The sequence below is a fragment of the Rhododendron vialii genome, chromosome 9a (assembly GCF_030253575.1).
Source record: "Rhododendron vialii isolate Sample 1 chromosome 9a, ASM3025357v1".
Taxonomy (NCBI): domain Eukaryota; kingdom Viridiplantae; phylum Streptophyta; class Magnoliopsida; order Ericales; family Ericaceae; genus Rhododendron; species Rhododendron vialii.
The window spans coordinates 16,093,155-16,112,922 of NC_080565.1; the positions used below are offsets into that span (position 1 = coordinate 16,093,155).

The 19,768-nt window shown below is 36.9% G+C and overlaps 2 protein-coding genes across 9 annotated transcripts; both read left to right on the plus strand.

Moving 5' to 3' along the window:
* The first annotated feature begins 246 nt into the window (after positions 1-246).
* LOC131302021 (uncharacterized) lies at positions 247-12,888 on the plus strand. Of its 6 annotated transcripts, none has more exons than XM_058328584.1 (8): positions 247-720; positions 1,851-1,964; positions 2,785-5,064; positions 5,157-5,468; positions 5,595-5,682; positions 5,767-6,592; positions 6,686-6,753; positions 7,519-7,816. In XM_058328584.1, exons 3-6 carry the CDS (start codon positions 2,801-2,803, stop codon positions 6,526-6,528), a joined length of 3,426 nt encoding a protein of 1,141 aa, XP_058184567.1. In that variant the 5' UTR covers positions 247-720; positions 1,851-1,964; positions 2,785-2,800; the 3' UTR covers positions 6,529-6,592; positions 6,686-6,753; positions 7,519-7,816. The 6 variants fall into 6 exon arrangements, with proteins under 6 accessions (XP_058184567.1, XP_058184568.1, XP_058184566.1 ...); XM_058328585.1 differs by having other exon boundaries at positions 287-724; XM_058328583.1 differs by lacking the exon at positions 1,851-1,964 and having other exon boundaries at positions 287-720; positions 2,725-5,064.
* LOC131302022 (uncharacterized) lies at positions 9,952-15,486 on the plus strand. 3 transcript variants are annotated; one of them, XM_058328588.1, is made up of 8 exons: positions 9,952-10,067; positions 12,341-12,603; positions 12,682-12,935; positions 13,081-13,269; positions 13,388-13,480; positions 13,569-13,673; positions 13,765-14,122; positions 15,058-15,486. In XM_058328588.1, exons 2-8 carry the CDS (start codon positions 12,351-12,353, stop codon positions 15,111-15,113), a joined length of 1,308 nt encoding a protein of 435 aa, XP_058184571.1. In that variant the 5' UTR covers positions 9,952-10,067; positions 12,341-12,350; the 3' UTR covers positions 15,114-15,486. The 3 variants fall into 3 exon arrangements, with proteins under 3 accessions (XP_058184571.1, XP_058184570.1, XP_058184572.1); XM_058328587.1 differs by lacking the exon at positions 9,952-10,067 and having other exon boundaries at positions 11,100-12,603; XM_058328589.1 differs by lacking the exons at positions 9,952-10,067; positions 13,569-13,673 and having other exon boundaries at positions 12,295-12,603.
* Positions 15,487-19,768: the final 4,282 nt, after the last annotated feature.

Genomic DNA, 19,768 nt, shown 5'->3' on the forward strand with positions numbered 1-19,768 from the left:
ACATATTTTCCTCGCTATTTATTTGTCGCTAAAGAGTAATTGCGACAAAGTTTCGGAATTCCTCGCTAATTGTTGTCGCAAAAAATATGGCGAGAATTTTTTATATAGGTGGGAAAAATGAATTTGCGAGAAAATACAGTATTTTTGTCGCCAAATGCCTGTAGTAATTTTTTGTGGCAAACTTACTGGGACGCTACAGTTGAAATCCTTTTGCGAGAAATTAGTTTTCTCGCAAAAACATTGTCTATTTGCGAGGAAATAAAGAATTCATCGCTAAAAACATATACTTACTTTGTGAGGGGAATTGTGTTCCTCGCTAAAAATCTGTAGTTACTTTTTAAAGTCCCATAAACCCACATCAGTTCACTGCCAAATCCAAAAAATCCAGCCCTAAATTGCAAGTTCTGAGCATCAATTACAAGGATTCAAGTTGGGTTTGTTCAAAGTACGTACGTTCCAGCCGTTGGCCGAAATCTCCACTGTCGAGAAACCACGGTAACGCCTCCACTCTCTCTTGCAGCGAACTCTGCCATTTCCATCTCTTTTCTCACCTCTCCTACATCACCCAATCGTTAAACCACACATCTATCTCTCACAAAACCCTCATCCCACTGCCCTAAACCAGTCCAAAAATACCTACATTGTCTTCTTTCTATTCTGCCCTCTGGAGCTGCGCAAGGAGACGAGCTGCCTTCTGGACCTCCGGCGACCTCGGCTCAGGTAAGTGAGTTCAACTACGACTGGCTTCAACTCGGATCTGGTGGTTTTTGGTTTAGTTCCTTGATTAGTAACTGGTGAAATTCAATTAAAATCCCATGGCGTTTACGAAGATGGGAATTCATTCAATTTCTCCTCTAGGTATGAAATTGAATTAAGCTTCTATAAAAAGGAAAACCTAAAGACTCGTTGGAACATCCCAGTCAAGGATGTTCCAAGCCTTCCATAACTTGAGGACCAGAGTCTTTGGCTTTTGCCTTCTAATGTAACATATTTTTCGAGCAACCCATCCTTTTGGGCACCACATGTTCGACAAAATGTCTCACATGTCAGAGTAAATTTTTTGAGTAGACGAATCAATAATCCCCACAAGTTAGTCGCAAAATTAACAAACGCGAATAAAATTTTGAATAAGGACAAAGCAAGAAAAATTTTAGTGAGCAAGACCTTAATCAATAGTAGAAGTGGGTATGACTTCATATGATTATGTTATAATGACCGGTTGATCCCTATGGCATGTTATGTGCCTTGTTTTGAGGCAAAGAGGGAATTTGTAGAATCCCCTATTGGCATGTAATGATTGCCTCATTTTGTAAGATGCATATACATAAATGTATATACAATGATTGTTTAGGCTTGTACCCTGCTGATCCTTCTTTTTTTTTTGGTTCTCTCTTGCTTAATATAGACCAGTGTCACATACAAGTCTGCAATTGGTTGTCCAAATAAGAATCTGGAAATTGATTGGATGAAAAAAAATGCAAATTGTCCAAAAATGATTGGGAAATTTAATTTGTTAGTGGGTCTTCCTTGCAATTCAATAGACCAGGTTTTTCACCCATGGGTATGATTGGAAAATGCAATTTGTTATCCTATCCCTTGGTATTCCAATCAAACAAGGGATTAGGATTGGTAATCATAATCCCATGATTTAATCCTTACACAACCAAACACCCACTTGGAATTACACTTAGGATTATTAATCCCATCTCCTTATCAATCCCACCTCCTTACTATTCCCATCTAATCCAACACACTTATCAAACACGACCTAAAAGTAACTTTCCTTTCCTTCCTCTTTCTTTTACTTTACTCTTTTCTTTTCCATTTTGAGATTGCATTTTATTTTCCAGGTCTTCATGCTAAAGGTTTTTCTCGTGGATCTACAACACAATAGCAGCTATCGACAGAATCAACTATTGATACTTTGCCGGAATCTCTGTTGGAATCATACCTGTTGGTGACATGTAAGCTCTATTCTAGAAGCCATAAAAAAATAAGGTATGTTTCACTCTGAAGCTATGGTTTCAATCCGGGGGGGTCTTAATCTTCACTTTGAATCATTCACAGATTTTAACCTAGTTTGTTTGTTCCTTTATGACAAGTAGTTGTGGATATCTATTGGTGTTCTTGTATTTGGCTTGTGGGGTTTATTGAATGGTAAAGGAAACTTTTTGATTGGAGGGTAAACCAATTTTATATGTTTTTGTCTCCGTAACATTCTGTTAAAAAATTTGAAGCCAAATAGGATTTACCATTTTTTATTTTTTTTCGAAAGGCAAATGGTATTTAAAAAGGGTGCTCCAGTAAATGATATTTTAATGTTTCCTTTCTAAAAGTTCAATGTTCTTAACTTTATTAAACAAAAAATTTGGAAAGCATTACAATTGATGCGAAGGATTAAGATTTAGAACTTTCATGAGGTGGCTATCTGGGGATTGTGGTTCCCAATATAGAATAATAGTGGTCCTTTCTTAATTACCGGGTCCACATTATATATTGCACATATTTAATGACCATCCCTTTACATAGTCTAAAATATGGACTACTTTCTATACTTCTTAATAAAGAGGTTAATAAAGTAGCTTTTACTTTCCACATCATGTATTCCACATATGTTTTTTTGGGGGGCTAGATGGGTTTATGAGGCTCTGAGTTTCTGAAGCAGTTTGGTTGGGTTTTCGTGAGCTTTTGGTTATGAATTTGGTTCTTTTTTTTGGTTGGTAGGTTGCTGTGGTTGGCTATCTTTTTGGAGGTTTTCTTATTGATATTGTAGTTTTCTTTCAGTTCATAAGGGCATAAGATGGATAGGAGTTGGATGGAAATTCGTAATAGAAGGCACCCTTTGTACATTGAAGGAGTCAAAGAATTCATCAAATTTGCGATTGATCATATGCCACCTAGTGAAACTCTCATTTGGTGTCCATGTATAAGATGCAACAATTTCAACAAGATGACTCCTGATGAAGCTGAAGAACATATGTATGCGTGGGGGGTAGTGGTGGCGTATAATCGATGGGTTTATCATGGGGAAGAATTTGATCAAGAAAATAATGGTCAGGGTAATACTAACATTGAAGAAGAGGGCATCACTGTGGATGCAATGCAAGAAATACTTGATGATGTACGTGCAGAACAATTCACAAATGATTGGACGGGTTCCTCTGCTACAGGCCATGGTCCGGACATGTCTAATGACTTACTAGGGGAAGGGAACAAATTTGCAAGGTTAATGAGGGATGCAGAGAAGGAACTTTACCCTGGTTGTGAAAAGTTTTCAGTTTTGTCTTTCATTATGATGTTGCTCCATATAAAGTTAATTAGCAAGTGGAGTAACAACTCATTTGATATGTTACTCAAACTACTAAGTGATGCATTTCCTCCTGGAGCTACAATCCCAAGAACTTACAGAGAGGCAAAGAAAGTGATTCGAGACTTAGGCCTTACCTATAAGAAGATACATGTTTGTAAGAATGATTGCGTACTCTTTTGGAAAGATTATGAATTTGAAGACATGTGTCCATCTTGTCAGACACCAAGGTACAAGGAGGAGGTCCAAAAGGGAAAGAGTAAACGGGTTCCTCACAAGGTATTAAGGTATTTTCCTGTCAAACAAAAACTAAGGAGATTCTTTGGGTCAAGAAAGATAGCTGAGGATATGACATGGCATAAGGACAAGCGAGTTGAGGAGGAAGGAGTGATGCGACATCCTGCTGATTCTTTAACATGGAAAGATTTTGACCAGAAACATGAGTCATTTGCTAGTGATCCACGCAATGTAAGGCTTGGGTTGGCAAGCGACGGTTTTAATCCATTTGGAAGTATGAGTAATTCCTATAGTGTGTGGCCTGTAATTCTTGTCCCATATAATTTGCCACCATGGAAATGCATGAAGGATCCATTTTTCATGTTGACTCTTCTAATTCCTGGGCGTAAGTCTCCTGGAGTGGACATCGATGTGTTTTTAAGGCCATTAATAGATGAGTTAAAAGAGCTTTGGAGTATAGGTGTTGATACATATGATGCGGTTACAAAGCAAATTTTTCAGTTGCGTGCTGCATTGTTATGGACCATCAATGACTTACCTGCCTATGCTAATTTGTCTGGTTGGAGCACCAAAGGAAAGCTAGCTTGCCCTAATTGCAACGAGGATGCATCTCATCAATACTTGCATAATGGAAAAAAGACTTGTTACATGGGACATAGTCGATTCTTACCAATGGACCACCCAATGCGAAAAAGTAATCATACTTTTGACGGTAAAGCCGAGCATAGGCCAGAACCAAAATTCTTATCCGGAGAAGATGTGGTTGCTCAATTGAATCGTCTAGTGCAAACAATTTTCGGAAAAGTAGATGAACGGGGAAAGAAAAGAAAACGTTCTCCTAGTTACTTGAACTGGTCGAAGAGAAGTATTTTCTTTGAATTGCCTTATTGGGAAACCTTATTGTTCCGCCACAATCTTGATGTCATGCATATAGTGAAGAATATATTTGAGAGTATCATTGGCACCATAATGAACATTTTGGGAAAAACGAAGGACAGTTATAAAGCTCGACTTGATATGGTGGCTATGAAGATAAGGCATGAGCTGCACCCGAAGTGTGTTGATGGAAAAACATACATCCCTCCTGCATGTTACACATTTTCTCCCAGTGAAAAAAGTGGTTTTTGCGAGTTTTTAAGGTCCGTAAAATTTCCGGACAACTATGCGTCAAACATATCTCGATGTGTGACTGATGATGATCGAATCACCGGACTTAAGAGCCATGATTGCCATGTTTTACTACTGCGACTTCTTCCTGTTGCCTTGCGTGGATACTTAAGGAAGGATGTTTCCAAAACATTAATTGAGATGAGTTGTTTTTTCAAGGAGTTGACATCCAGGACCTTGCATGTGGATGTGCTAAAGCGACTCAAGAGTGACATTGTCTTAATTTTGTGCAAGCTTGAAACAATTTTCCCTCCAGCATTTTTTGATGTCATGATCCACCTCTCCATTCACCTTGCAGAGGAAGCAATGCTTGGTGGACCAGTGCAATTTAGGTGGATGTATCCATTTGAGAGGTATTCACTTGAACATGTACTATCTTAAAACAAAAAAAAAGAAAATTTTACTATCTTTCAATGTTAAGTGGTTGGTTTGTAAATGTTTATAGGTACATGAAAGTTCTAAAGGGTTATGCGCGAAACAAAGCTCGTCCTGAAGGCTCGATTGCTGAAGGTTACATAGATAATGAATGTATGACATTTTGTTCAATGTACTTTGAAGGGATTGAAACGAGATTTAATAGGGCAGAGCGAAACTACGAAGGAGATACATCAACTAACCAAGGTAGTGGATTGCCTATATTTTCCCAAAATGCTTGCGGATTGGGAGCAGCGAAATATGATGAGCTTAATCGTGAAGAACTAGCAATGGCCCAAACATATGTGTTGAACAATTGTGAGGAAGTATACCCATATATAGAGTAAGTCAAATTCCAGTATACTATTGTCATACAAAACGTTACTTTTATCTTTTTCTTCCTATCTTAGTCTTCGCATTAAAAATTGAGAATAGAGATAGTATCTTAGTTCAAAATTTCATGTTCTAGGCAACACAAGGAAGAGCTCAAGCGACAAAGCAATCGAGACATAGAAAAGAGGCATCAATCTGAATTTCAGAAGTGGTTTTTAGAACTTGTAAGGGTTGTAAGTTCTGTCTTTTAATAGGATTATAAGTACTATTCTATTTGTTTTGTTGATTCGACTCACTTTTGAAAATAGGTGACACGAAAATGGAAAGAAGGTTCTGAAGGCGTGACAATTCAACTGCTAAATTTAGCACGGGGTCCTGATCGGCGAGTGACACGTTACAATGGTTGCTTGGTCAAGGGATTTCGGTTTCATACACAAGAACGCGAGATGCATCGAAAATGTCAGAATAGTGGTGTGGTTGTTATGGGCAACCATAAAGGGGAGAGTATTGATTTTTATGGTGTTGTTAAAGATGTAATTGAGCTATCATATTTGGGCGGTAATCATATCATGCTTTTCAAGTGTGATTGGTGGGATGTTGGTAGTGCTAGGGGAATACTAGTTGATGACTACAATTTCACTAGTGTAAACGTATCAAAAACTTGGTATGTAGATGAGCCTTTTGTGCTAGCGTGTCAAGTAGAGCAAGTTTGCTATTTGAAAGACATAGTTAATGGTGAGAATTGGAGGGTTGTTCAAAAGATAGCTCCTCGAGCAGTCTATGACCTACCTGAAGAGGAAGAGGAGGAACATGAGGAAGATGAGCCATACCAAGAAGACGAACCGTATGGGTTTGGCAATAGCATTGCGGTTGATGACCAGCCGATAATGATGAATAGAGATGATACGGATTCTATCCATGTTGATGTAATCAATGATGAAATAGATGTCGATGAAGAAGAAGATGATAGCGATGCATTTATTAATGATGACGATGACATGATTGATGTCCAGACTTCTGATGATGAACTTTCAGATGAATCATTTTACGGTGATAGTGAGGATGAATAGTAGCAGTACCATGTCCTTTTTGTCATGCACATATCTTAAATGTAATGGTTAAACAACATCAAAAGTTATGGCTTTTCCCCTCTCTATATATGAAAGTTGTTACGATTTCTTACTCATATTCATTTAACCCCTTATTTTATGCTATGCTTCATGTCAGGTTGTTTCAAGTCAACTTCAAGTATGCTCCAAAACAAAATGGCCGCAACATGCCTTCCAATGATGCTAGTGAGTATCTATTCCTTGCTTTTGCTATTGATATTGTTATAGACTTGCAATTGGGCAAAAAATAGTGATGATACATAGTTTTATTTGTTCACTACTTGGAGGTTGGAACGTATACTTGTGTTATACACTGCATATTAATTGTGAAATGTTTTGATCTTAGAGTTTGAAAAACAGAAATGGGCTCGGTAATCAAGCTCTCTATTTGGTAACCCTTGTTCTACAAAAAAAGCTAGCGATCAACAGGTCCAAAGAGGTAGCTCCTCTTTGAAGCCCATGTCTACGTAAACTGGTAATTGATAAGCTATGGTATTAAGGCTTGTTGAGTAGAGTTGGTTGGTTTTATAACTTGATCATGTGTCTTTTGACTTAAAATGAGCACGCGGTAGCTTGTGTGTCATGAACCGAATTTCTGTCCCTCTATCTCACTAGTTTAGGTAATATCAGCCAGCTAGCTCAACGAAAGAGCCTTCGCTCCATGATTGAAATTAGCGGCTAGCCTTCACCCTTATGCAGCCTTATTGATGCACAAGCGCTGGTACTTTGAGACGAAGTGTTGAACTGTTGTTAAGAGAACGGTTTTAGAGCAACTCATTGTAGTTAGTGTCATCCGGTTAGGGACTATTGTTGCTTGATTTGTTGTGGGCTTCGTCCAGTCACAATCTACATGCTAACTAGTTGGGATATTCATGTTTAGTAGTATGATAAATTGATTTTTAAATCATAACTATAATTTGTAAAGCTCTTTATTGTGTTCCGTATATGCAGATTGCTCAACAATCGATGGTGATCATAAGGTGCATGGAGATACAATATTGGAGTAGGAGATAGGAGTTGAAAAATGTTTTGGAGGACAAAGTTGCTATTTGCCTTGATGTTTGAATTTGCACTGTAGTAGTAAGACAATGAGTGCATGTTTTGTCCAGTTTGTAGGTGTTAGTTTTGGGGTACATTGAACTGGATTTGTCTTACCAAGTGGAATGGGATAAGTAGCTGTTGGTTAATGTCATGTATTGACCTCCTTTTTGTTAAGGGAAGTGGAATGGCATTAGTACTTGGTTGTCTCTGTCTTGTTTCCGGATTTGGGTGTGTTTTTGCCTTATCATGTCTGTGCTTGGCCAGTTGGTGTTTGCCTATTCCTAGGGAAGCTGTTTGGATGATGTGGTCCCCTTATTTTGTGGCGTGCTATCCCCTGATAGTCTCTTTATGCAGTTCTGTTGTTTTTTTGGTCCCTTATATTTGTGCAGTAATCTTGTTACTTTGGCGTGCTACTTCTTTGATGATCTCTTGTAGCAATTCTGCTGCTATTCTGGACTGCTGCTGTTTGGAGTGCTATTCTTGATTGTCTGAAGGTGCAATTCTGCCGTCTTTGGAATGCTGCTTACTTCTAGATGGACTGAAGTTGTGCCTTTTGGGCTGCTCCTAGCTGCACATGCACTGCTTTTCTCTTTTGGATGTGGCTGCAGACATTTTGGAACCATAATTCAAATGGTTTCATCCTTCTGCTCCTTCAAGGCTGAGGAACTCGGATGACACTTTACTGGTTCTATGATTAGGAATTGTATTTTGGGTGGGCTATTAGATGTATCTTGTAATTTGGGTGTTGTGTGGATTTATTTTTGGTCAATCCTTGGAGCTTGAATAGCATATGATTTTCGTGGTGTAGAGTGTGTCAACCTAGTTGGGATGCTACTCTCACGTTGTGATGTTTTCCTTTTTTGGTCTCAATCTATTGTACTCCTTCCATTATTATTATTAATATATCCCCTTTTTCGCCGTTCAAAAAAAATTGGAATTAGCTATTATTCATTGATTGAAAAGGGTTTTTTTCTCACAGAATGGTGGTGCTTGAGTGCCAAACATGGGTCTGTTTTTAAACCAAAAAAAGAAAAAGAAAAAACAGAGCAATGCCGTCCATCACTTGAACAGAGTTTTCCCAACCACAACTGCCTAATTGTGGTAACTTTGTTTGATATTACTGCAAATTTTAGTTGCTAAAAGCCTAATTGTGGTAAATTTGTTTCATACTAACAGTAAAAACATTTTGCGAAGACATGTGATGGTTGCAAAAAAGTTCAACAAAAAAACATGAGTATTATTTAAGGGTGACCCTTGGTAGTTTTATACTATTTTTGCCCTTTTTTAAAATAAATGTCATTATATCTTAGTTTTGCCAAAAAAAAAAAATTTATCAGAATAATATTACATTTTAAATAATATTTCAAGGTTTTGTGAAATATGGATTAATTAGATCATTCATTACAGTTAATCATGTATTAATTATTGTACATCAACAATTGAACAAGACTTTGTTTACCATCAATTGTGTCCTGATGAAGGGGCTTTCTAAACTCGATTGAGTAAAAAAAATTTACATGATTGCTATAATCAATAAGCCTAATAAAATCAACGATCTCGATCGTCATGATTGTGTCACGGTCGCGTGGCTACCATACATTCAACTACTGCACAATATTTAGTTTACTATCAAATAAGTTGAACGTATGGATTATAAAGATCATTGTGAAGTCTATTTTTGTAATGGTCGATCTAAACTGTTAGAATTTCACCTTTTACTGATTACATCATTTCTACTAAAATTTGAGATCATCGGATATTGATAATCACATGATCGGAAGATATTAATGCTTCTGGAGGCATTAAAGTCTTTATGGTGCATCACTTGAGCCCACATTGAGGTCATTTTTTGCCATCCGAACTGTCTATCTTTTTTAAATAATATGAATTCAATTATTTTTATACCAGCATGAAGTTAATCAAGTATCATTAGACGTTTGATCTAACGAAACGTATCATTTTATTAATGAATTTGTATCCCGATTGATGAAGAGGTTTACTGAACTCGATTGAGCCAAAAATTTATGTGACTGATTTCATCAACAAACGCAGTGAAATTAACGAGATCGATCGTAAAAAAAATTTATGTGAGAGATTGTGTTTGAATTGTTATATATGTAGCACTGTTGAACCAGAAATCAAATTCACAAAAACAATTCATTCAGCGAGGAATAATTTTCGTGTCATTCGTCCAAAAATTTCCAATTAGGAATGGCGGGATTGGGAAAAAAGAAAGGCGCGGGGGAGGGAAAAAAAAAAGCACAAAAGGCGCGGCACTTGGGCATAAAAAGGGGAATACGACTCCTACTCGCCTCTCTCTCTCTCTCTCTCTCCTCTCTGATGAAGTTGGTGAGAACGATGAACTCATAACGCACACTGACTTATTTTTCAATCGGAGCCTCAAGCAGCAGAACTGGGTTACTTTCTAATCGCTCGAGTCTGAGATTTTAGGTACGGTGGTAAGTTTCCATCTCTCTTTTCCCATATCTTCCTCCAAAGATCCTAAATCCCAGTTGATTTATTGTGATTATTTGGGGCAAAGGTCCCATAATCTTATACATACATATATATATATATATATGTTTGTACATGAATCTGTGTATATATATGCACTTATATGTTAGTATTTCTCCAATCTATAGTCACAAAACCCCATCTCATATGCACCAACGAGCAACCCAAGCCAAATCACATAAAGTAGGGGTTGGGATTAGGTTAGGCTTTACATTAGAAGACCAAAAATTCCAACTCACAATAATGAAAAGCTGAACCTACTGTGTGGAAATCAAGAATCTTGAAACTATATTGGAGAAATCCGTTCGGAGAGACCAAACATGCATGGAATTTATTTTTATTTTTTTGCTGATCATGAAATTAAGCACATGCAGGAGTTGCTTAGAAAAGTAAAAAATCTTTATTTCCTTCAAATAGGAGATTGTTCACAACCTTGACAAAAGCTGATTAGGAAAGTGAAAAATCTCTAGGATCATGAGGAATCATTTCCTAGGGCCTTTACTTTGAATGTCTTGAAGAAACTTTGTTGCCAATATTTATTTGAAGGTATATTGTTTGATAAGTTTTTGTTGCGGGACACTTCCTAATGCCCATAGTGAATTGAACTGAAAGAAAGTGTGACAACTATGATGGGAAAAAGGGCTATTGGCCCCTAGGATTTTGAGGCATATAGGGAATGACTTCGAAGTTCCAATTATGGCTTCCAAAAAAGGTCTGGCTATCTGAGTAGAAACTTAATTGTAAGGAGAATTTACTTGCGTGACAATTGGAATAAGGTGAATGTGTTAGAAAAATATGTAAACCCAATTTGGGTATTTCCTTGTTTTACTTTTTGGGGGCTTTCATGTAATATCTTTATATTTTTGTCCTTAGTATGTAATAAGTGAAGTGTGTGTCTAGAATCTTGTACAGAAATATCAAGTGGATGTGTGTGTCTTTTGTCTTTAAGAAAAAAAAGAAAAAAACGTGAGAGACAGAGTGAGAAACAGAGAAGAGAAAAGGAAAAAGTGGGTTTTGTGTGCTCGTGTGGGCTGTGTTTGAAAGGGAAGGAAGAAGGCTTTGTAAAGCTTGAATCAAGTGAAGGAAAATCAGAATTTTTTGGTGCCCAGATAAGTTTATTCACTGCTGTATTTTCTGCTCTGTTTTGTGGCTGAAAACTGCATGTTTGTAGCTTGATAGAGTGCTGAAAATCTGATCTGTTACTGCTGTGTTTCTGCTGCGTTTCTGCTCAGTTTGTGACTGTTTTTTTGGTGATATTTGTGTGTGCATTTGGGCCCTTGTTCCCCCCAACAGAATGTCGTTTAGTGTTTTGTTTACCTTTCATATCTTCAATGCTCAACATTTAATCATTGATATCATTGTGGCAAAGGAAATGAGTGGAACATTCAAGCTAACTGCAAGAAATTTATATGGCGCAACGTGATGGGCTTTACTTTCCGACATTTTTTCCATAGACGTATAGGGAATGCTTAGCTTATTGAAATTCACTTGAACGAGTGTCTTCCATTACATTTAGTCAAACTACAACTGTAATCTTGCTCTCACAAAGCTTTCCCTACTACTGGAACTGGACTCTTAACCGACGGGCCCCTAGTAGTCACTGAGATCAATTGCAGTTCACATAGCATTATCATTAGTGTTGGTTACAACTTATATAGATCTATGCCTCTTTTTTGCTAGTTGCTCTCCTGAAGATGAAATTTGGGTGTGTTATGTAGAGTGGCATGGAGGAAATAGGATCCCATATTTTTCACCCCATACATTGTACACATGCGACTCTCGTTTACATGTCCTTTTGTCTCCTGCATCTATTATGTCTTGTGAAGTATCGTGACCTACCTCCTTTAATGTTTCTCATAGACTTCGTAATATGTTTCTTGTTTTAAAGCATGTTAGAAATCATGTTCAAGCAATATTTCTTTTCATACTTTTAATGCTTGGATCAGAGCTCCATGTTACTTTTTATATGCCATTGTAATGGAACTTTCGTGATGTTTGTATACCAAGTGTGTGCCTCATGAAGAAATCATCTAGATAAATCTTGGGATGTGCCTCACATTCACGAGAATAAATTATCATAATTTTTTCAGTTGGATGCTTTCAAGTTCAGCCTTTTCTTTGCTCGGGATTGTTTTAGACAAGAAGTAGGTATTACTGATTTTGCGCATCTTTGATGTATTTGATGGTTGGTCTATTCTTATTTTTTGTCGTCTTATAGATATGCAAAGATGTCTACTAGAGGTGGAGGACGAGGAGGACGAGGAGGTCGTGGAATGACAGGTCATGGAATCACTCCTCATGGTGTGACTACAAGATCAGTGCTTACTCCTGCTATGCCATTTACGCCAAATAATGGTGTGACTACAAGATCAATGATTACTCCAACTGTGCAATCTACGCCAAATAATGATCCAGAGCAAAACTCATCTGCCGCTCTGCACATATCTGAGTCTGAGCAACCAAATGAATCCTTGACACCCGGTACTTGTTAAAGAATGCATTTTTCACTTACAATTTATACAATGTAGTTTCATACAAATCTATATTTCCATTTTTCAGAAGATGCACCTGTAACTAAGCAAGTACGTGGGAGAACTAAAGGTTTAGCGCTAGCTAAAATTCGAAGGCGTGGAGAGAAGGTTAAGTTGGGATTTTCTAGAATGCTGGGACAACCAACGAGTGACAACGAGGATGACTTGACTAGGTACACCACAGAGTTAGGTATTATTGTTCGGCAATTTGCTCCTTTACAGGCAAAAAGCTGGAAGGTGGTGCCCCAAGATGCAAAGGAAATGTGTATTGCACACATTCGTGTAAGTATTAGTAGCATTCTGACGTAGCTTTGATAGTTCGATGAAAAACATCGCACATAAGAAAGATAATGTGAATCTTTTACTTGACATTGAATTTGCTGTCTCTATATATGCATTTGACTGGATGAATTTCTGGGACAAATAGGAAAAATTTGATCTTCCTGAAGCAACTTATGTAGACAAAGCTATACTGCAAAGTATGGGTAAGCGATACTGTGATTGCCGATCCCGCCTCAAGAAGAAGTTTGAGAAAGGAGCTGTCGATTGCCCTACACACATAGACGGGGCAGATTGGGGATATCTGTCTAACTTATGGCAAGACAAAGACTATCAAGTATGTAGTACTAATTTACTCTAGTTAACATTTGGTAATATCTTCACGACCCCAACTCTTACTATAAATTCTAACATATAGATATTGTGGTACTCCTAATTGGCTATTGAAAATGCAGGAAAAATGTGACAAGTACAAGGATAGTCGATCTAAGCCTAGGAATCACCATGTTGCTGGATCAAAGGCTTTCTACAAGGTCAAAAATCATTTGGTATGTCTATTATTTCCTTACGGGTTTCAATATTTGTTGAGTACAAAAAAAAGTATGTGATTTTTTTTTCACGAACCTAATTCCCCAGAAAAAGAAAAACAATGGCTTGAATCCTGACCTTCCCGAGACTTGGATGAAGACTCATTACAGCGAAAAGAGAAAATGTTGGACAGATGGTTCAGAAACCATATATGTAAGTGAAAAACATCTCATAATGTATTAGTTTTATCTTCTAGAAAAATTTGTTTTCATTGTCAAGGCATAATTTACTGTGATATTTGCAGAAAAAGTTAAAAGATGTTCAGGATCAAGCGATGGCAAATGGATCTGTTCCTTTGACAGATGAGGAGCTCTCATGTACAGTCTTTGGATCCAAACCAGGATACATACGTGGTTTAGGACATGGTCCCAAGCCTAGCTTAACAAAATCTGGCCAAACTTCTCGAGCACAACTTATAAGAGATGCTGAAGAGGCTAGAGAAGAAACAACAGCAGCGCAGAAGAGGTGTGAGGAGGCTCTAGTTGAAGCAGCATTGGCTCGTAAAAATACAGAGCAACTAGCAGAAACCGTGGCTAATATGCAATCCCAATTAAATTTCTTGTTACAGCAAAATGGTCACAACATGTCTTCCAATGATGCTAGTGAGTATCTATTCCTCACTTTTTTTATTTTTACTTTTATAGACTTGTAGTTGGGCAAAAAATTAGTGACGACATAGTTTTATTTGTGCCATAGTTGAACATCTAATAACATCGCATACTAGACTAGACTGAGACTTATAACATCTAATAATATTGCTCAGTCTAGTAAACCCATGATGATATTCCTTGCGCTCTACCAACTTTAGACCTATCATAGAAAAGACTTCAAACATTACATACATGAGCTAAGCTTCTTGTTCATAAACCTACTTAGCAACTAAAGAAAAAAGCATGGAAAAAAAATCAGCGCAAGAAATATAAATAGGCCTTGTGTTGTGGTACATAGTGAACAATTGTTGCACAACTAGATTTAGCTGAGCAGGGTGTATAATCTGAGCTCTCCAAAGAAGGTAGTTTGGGTATAGAAACCAACATATATGAATCATGATCCTTTTAATATCATTGCTTGGAACACAACAACAAATGTGTCAAGCACATCTTTAGTGTGCCTTTTCAGACACTTCGCGCTTGGGTATCACTTGCTAGCTGCCGCAACGTTTAACTTAGTAACGCAGTTAAACCAGCTATGTATAATCTAATACGCGCCCACCAGTATTTAGTTCAGCCAGGGATGTCCAAAGTTTCAGTCCAACTAATCGAAACAGCCATGGTCCAAGAAAAAATCCACAAGCAATTACGACCAATAATTACAAGAGTTTCAAAAAACGCTTAAATTTACCCCTACTCTTTGATTTCTACATTGTTTTGTTGGGAGTCGAGGGAGTGCAACCCGACAATGGATCAATTATTGTTCGATATTTTTGGAGTTTAGAGTGGTGTATAGGTTTGGCCTTTTCTTTTTTTTTTTTCCTCGCTTTCTTTCGTACATGGTGACTAGAATTTGTAAACCTTTTCATTGTGTAACATTTATGTAGATTACTCAACAAACGATGGTGATCGTTTGGTGGATGAAGATGCAATGGAGTACTAGATGGGAAACCAATTATATCTTTTGGTTGATGCAATAGAGTACTAGATGGGAAACCAATTATATCTTTTGGTCGATGAAGATGCAATGGAGTACTAGATGGAAACCAATGATGTTATCTTTTGATGGATGAAGACGCAATGAAGTGTTAGATGGGAAACTAATGATGTTTGGAGGACAAAACCGCTTCTTGCCTTTTGTTTTTTGGGACTTCTAGATGGAAGAAGGATATTGGAAGGATGCAATTAGTTTTTGGTATATAATAGTACATAATATAGTACTTCATTGCAGTTTTTGTAAAGATACTCGACACATGATATTATATTTTGGGGATTGAAGTACCAGGCTATGACATTTGTGAAATTATTTTAATGTTCCTGCTGTTAACTTTGAGTTTGATGGATTGTGCTATTTGAATTATATAGCAGATTATTGTATGACAGGAAGCAAAAAGAGTTATTTGCGAGGATGAGTTTCCTTGCAAAAATGTATTTCCTGTTATGGGACAAAACTTATTTCCTAGCCAAAAAGTCAATTGTTTGCAAGGGAATTTGTTTTGTTGCCATTGAGTGCACCATTTTGTGAGGAAATGTTTTGTCGCTATACATGTATATTTTGCGATGAAATTTGGATTGTTGCCATTGAGTGCACCATTTCGCGAGGAAACGCTTTGTCGCTAAACATGTATATTTTGCGAGGAAATTTGGGTCGTTGCTATTGAGTACACCATTTTGCGAGAAAACATTTTGTCGCTAAACATGTATATTTTGCGAGAAAATTTGGGTCGTTGCTGTTGAGTAAACCATTTTGCGAGGAAATATTTTGTCGCTAAACATGTATATTTTGCAAGGAAATTTGGATCGTTGCTATTGAGTACACCATTTTGCGGGGAAATGCTTTGTCGCTAAATATGTATATTTTGTGAGGAAATTTGAGTTGTAACTATTGAGTACACCATTTTGCGAGGAAATGTTTTGTCGCCAAACATGCATATTTGGCGAGGAACGGAATATTTATAGCGACTAATTTGTTTTACATCAGTGTCAAATGAATTTCCTCGCAAAATGGTTCACTCAATAGCAACGAACCAAATTTCCTTGCAAAAAATAGATTTTTGGCGAGGAAAATTATTTTTGTTGCAAAAAAGAATCAGAGACTACCCATTTGCGAGGAAAAGACGACGAATTAAATTTCCTTGCAAAAATGCTTTTGCGAGCAAAATATTGTATTTAGCGAGGAATATGCTTCCTCGCAAAAGGCTTGATTTCTTGTAGTGATCGTAGTCATAACTCATAGGCTCCTGGAGTTCATCAAAACGACAGAGTGAATATGTAGATGATTTGACATTTAATCCTGCAACTAATGATGTAATTGTAAAACAAAACAATGCAAGAGTGATGAGCTTTTAGAGCCTCGATTGGACACCGTTAAAAATTAGTCGAGAGCATCGGAGGACACATGAGCTATTCAACCCACGGTTGGGCCACGCATGTGGTAAGTGTTGATGAGTTGTGTTAACCAAATTGATGGGTCACCCCAGCAAAGGGTGATCTGAAAAGTCAAGACTTATTCACCTAAAGTGTAACGCTCCGATTTCTCAAGAAATTTCGGAAGCATTAACCTTAAAATACACTGAATTTTACAAACTATTAGGCCCTTATTTATCCTTATACAAAAATTACAATTTCAAAATAATACAAAAATTTATGTACATTTATTTAACAAAAGCAACTCCAGAGCGACTCTAGTTTTGACACGAAATTCCAAGCAATGTTGGCCCAGACTCCGTCCTAGGGGGTCCCACCTGTATCAACTGCTCCACTGTGAAATCTTGCACACTCTGGCAAATTGAACGCCAAAGCAAACGATTTGCCAGGATACAAACGTATCCTGAGTGATAATTCACTAAGTAGAAATCCTAAAACCCAATACCACAATATGCAGATCAACAATATAATAATTCATAATACACAAAAGGTACAGAATAATAACATATCGTCATTTTCTTTACTATCCATCATCTTACATGTAATCTAAGGATTCTCTTCGCGAGATCCTTTCCTCCCATATCCACTAACTACAATCGTCTCATGGGTCCACCCTTCCTCTTGCTTATCCTGCACCAGGGTCCTAGGTGAGCGCATCTAAGTTATGTACCGAGTATGTTCTCACTTAAGACCATAACAGAAGGATCGAGTCATCCCATGACATATCGTACATTAGGGTCGGACATCCACTACCCCACGCTAACTATAATCGTCTCATGGGACCCATTCTCTTCCTCAAAGAGAAACTTCCCATGACGTATCATACATTAACATCTCACTAACTATAACCGTCTCATGGGACCCATTCTCTTCCTCGAAGAGAAACTTCCCATGACGTATCTTACGTTAGCGTCTCACTAACTATAACCGTCTCATGGGACCCATTCTCTTCCTCGAAGAGAAACTTCCCATGACGTATCATACGTTAGTGTCACAACACCGGGCCCCGCAGGTAACCCATTTCAACACAGGGCCCCATAGGTTACCCTTGCCATCGCCATGGCTCAATTCACAATCCACACAGTACTCACACTTTCAACACTTTACCATTTTCCATTTACTTATCATCGTCTACATGATTCACTACTCGTAACCACCCCGAGAACCTATTTGTCCAATCTACAGTCACAACAAAATATCACACGGTTCAATATTTCAACTAAAAGTACTAATAACACATAACCATGCGATAAAATTAATCCTGTCATAGAATTAATCATGCGAGTAACAAAATAATATTCAATCAAACAATTAATTACTACACTTAAAATTAAGTCTATTTCTCTCATTTAGAAATTTTATAAAACATTTCTACTATTTAAACATTTTCTTTAACTCTCATATTATTTATAGATTTTACAAACTAATTTTTATTGAAAAATACTTATTGCTAAATTTAATATTTACTAACTATATTAAATATTAATATGAGATTTTTATAACCAAAAAATTATGAGAGACTATTCTAGTTAATATTTATTAGAGTTAAAGATTAACTAATATATATAATCTAAAATATTTCTTGTTTACAATCTAAATAAATTTTTACTAGTAAAATATTCTTGTTAATATTTCATAAACATTTATCTAACCCAATAATTTATTAAACACGCAAACGTCCACTCAAATACAATTCAATAGTGCATCATCAATAATAATTTCACAATCAAATACTTGTTAAACGATCATAAATTTTCACAGGGTATAACACTAATCATTCCAGCACAACCGGATTGAATTTTAATATAAACAGGACTAAAAATAAATTAACAATTTAACAGCAGGTCATCATCTTCAATAAACTTTAAATCTAAGTCTTAACTCCATTAAGATGAAGATTAAGGTTTCGGGTTTCCGGAAAACTACCTCAAACGCGATTCTAAGTCCGAATAAGTGTTATACGGTGTCCGTAAATCGCTGTGATGGTTCTGAAATCTCGAGGCAGCGTCCGGCGGCACTCCAACAAGGCCCACAGCGGCGGTGTGCCCACGAAACTCACGGTGTGCACACACCTATGGCCACAACTCTCTCTCTCTCTCTCTATTCTAGACTCAACAATAGAATTGGGATGAAATAATATACTAGTGTTCAATTTTCGGATTTATGTGGGTATGTATAATGAGAGAGAATAAGGTAGTGAGAAGGTGAGAGGATAAGTGTAGAAGTGGTGGAATGAGGAAGGAGAGTGATACTGATAATGATTAAAAGATGGAGGACAAGTGCCACATTTGGGGGGGGGGGGGGTTTCAATTCTAATGTATGTGGACGCATGTATATACATGGTGAGAATGTATCTGGACGCTTTTATGTATAGGATGAGAGAGAGAAGTGGAGAGTTAGTTTGAATAGAGTTCTACTTAGGATATAGATAGGAAAGATAAGAGATGAATATGAATCACTGATTCCCTGTATATCTAAAATTTAAATACATATCTTATACAATAATGCAAATAATATCAATTGTACACATAATAATATATTTTAATTATTCAATCTAATTAATTATTGAATTAGGAATTTAACAATATAAATTTGTATTAAAAAAAATTGGGTCAAAAATTCGGGTCGTTACATAAAGACTGATGGCTATTTGCATCTAAATCGGTTGGCAACTACAAAAAAACATGGATGTTAGAAAAGAGAGCCTCCTAATGATTTTGAAAAGCATAAGAATTTCTATAGTTTCTATAGCAATAAAGATAAACAATACCATGGGTACTGTAACGCCCCGATTTTCCAAGGAATTTCGAAAGCATTAACCCTAAAATACACTGAATTTTATAAACTACTAGGCCCCTATTTGTCGTTATACAAAATGTACATTTAAAAAAAAAATACAACAAAAAGAATTCAACATTTTATTTAAATATCTTCAGAGCAACTCTAGTCTTGATTCAGATCTCAAGCATACTTGGTCTCCGCTCTTGGTATTCTTCCTATGTCAAACAGCTCCACCATTGAACCCTGCACCCTCTGGCAAATTGATCGCCGAAGCAAACGATTTACCAGGATACAAACGTATCCGTGAGTGATAATTCACCCAGTAGAATAATCTCAATCCTACCAACCTCTTACTCTACATTTAGCAGATCAATAATATATCAATTCATA

Excerpts from the sequence above, each read along its gene's own strand:
- LOC131302021 (XM_058328584.1), top strand. The coding sequence starts at position 2,801 with ATGGATAGGAGTTGGATGGAAATTCGTAATAGAAGGCACCCTTTGTAC. Across the intron at positions 5,065-5,156 it reads TGGATGTATCCATTTGAGAG|GTACATGAAAGTTCTAAAGG; the intron begins GTATTCACTTGA and ends AAATGTTTATAG. Across the intron at positions 5,469-5,594 it reads GAAGTATACCCATATATAGA|GCAACACAAGGAAGAGCTCA; the intron begins GTAAGTCAAATT and ends TTCATGTTCTAG.
- LOC131302022 (XM_058328588.1), top strand. The coding sequence starts at position 12,351 with ATGTCTACTAGAGGTGGAGGACGAGGAGGACGAGGAGGTCGTGGAATG. Across the intron at positions 12,936-13,080 it reads TGTGTATTGCACACATTCGT|GAAAAATTTGATCTTCCTGA; the intron begins GTAAGTATTAGT and ends TGGGACAAATAG. Across the intron at positions 13,674-13,764 it reads ATGGTTCAGAAACCATATAT|AAAAAGTTAAAAGATGTTCA; the intron begins GTAAGTGAAAAA and ends TGATATTTGCAG.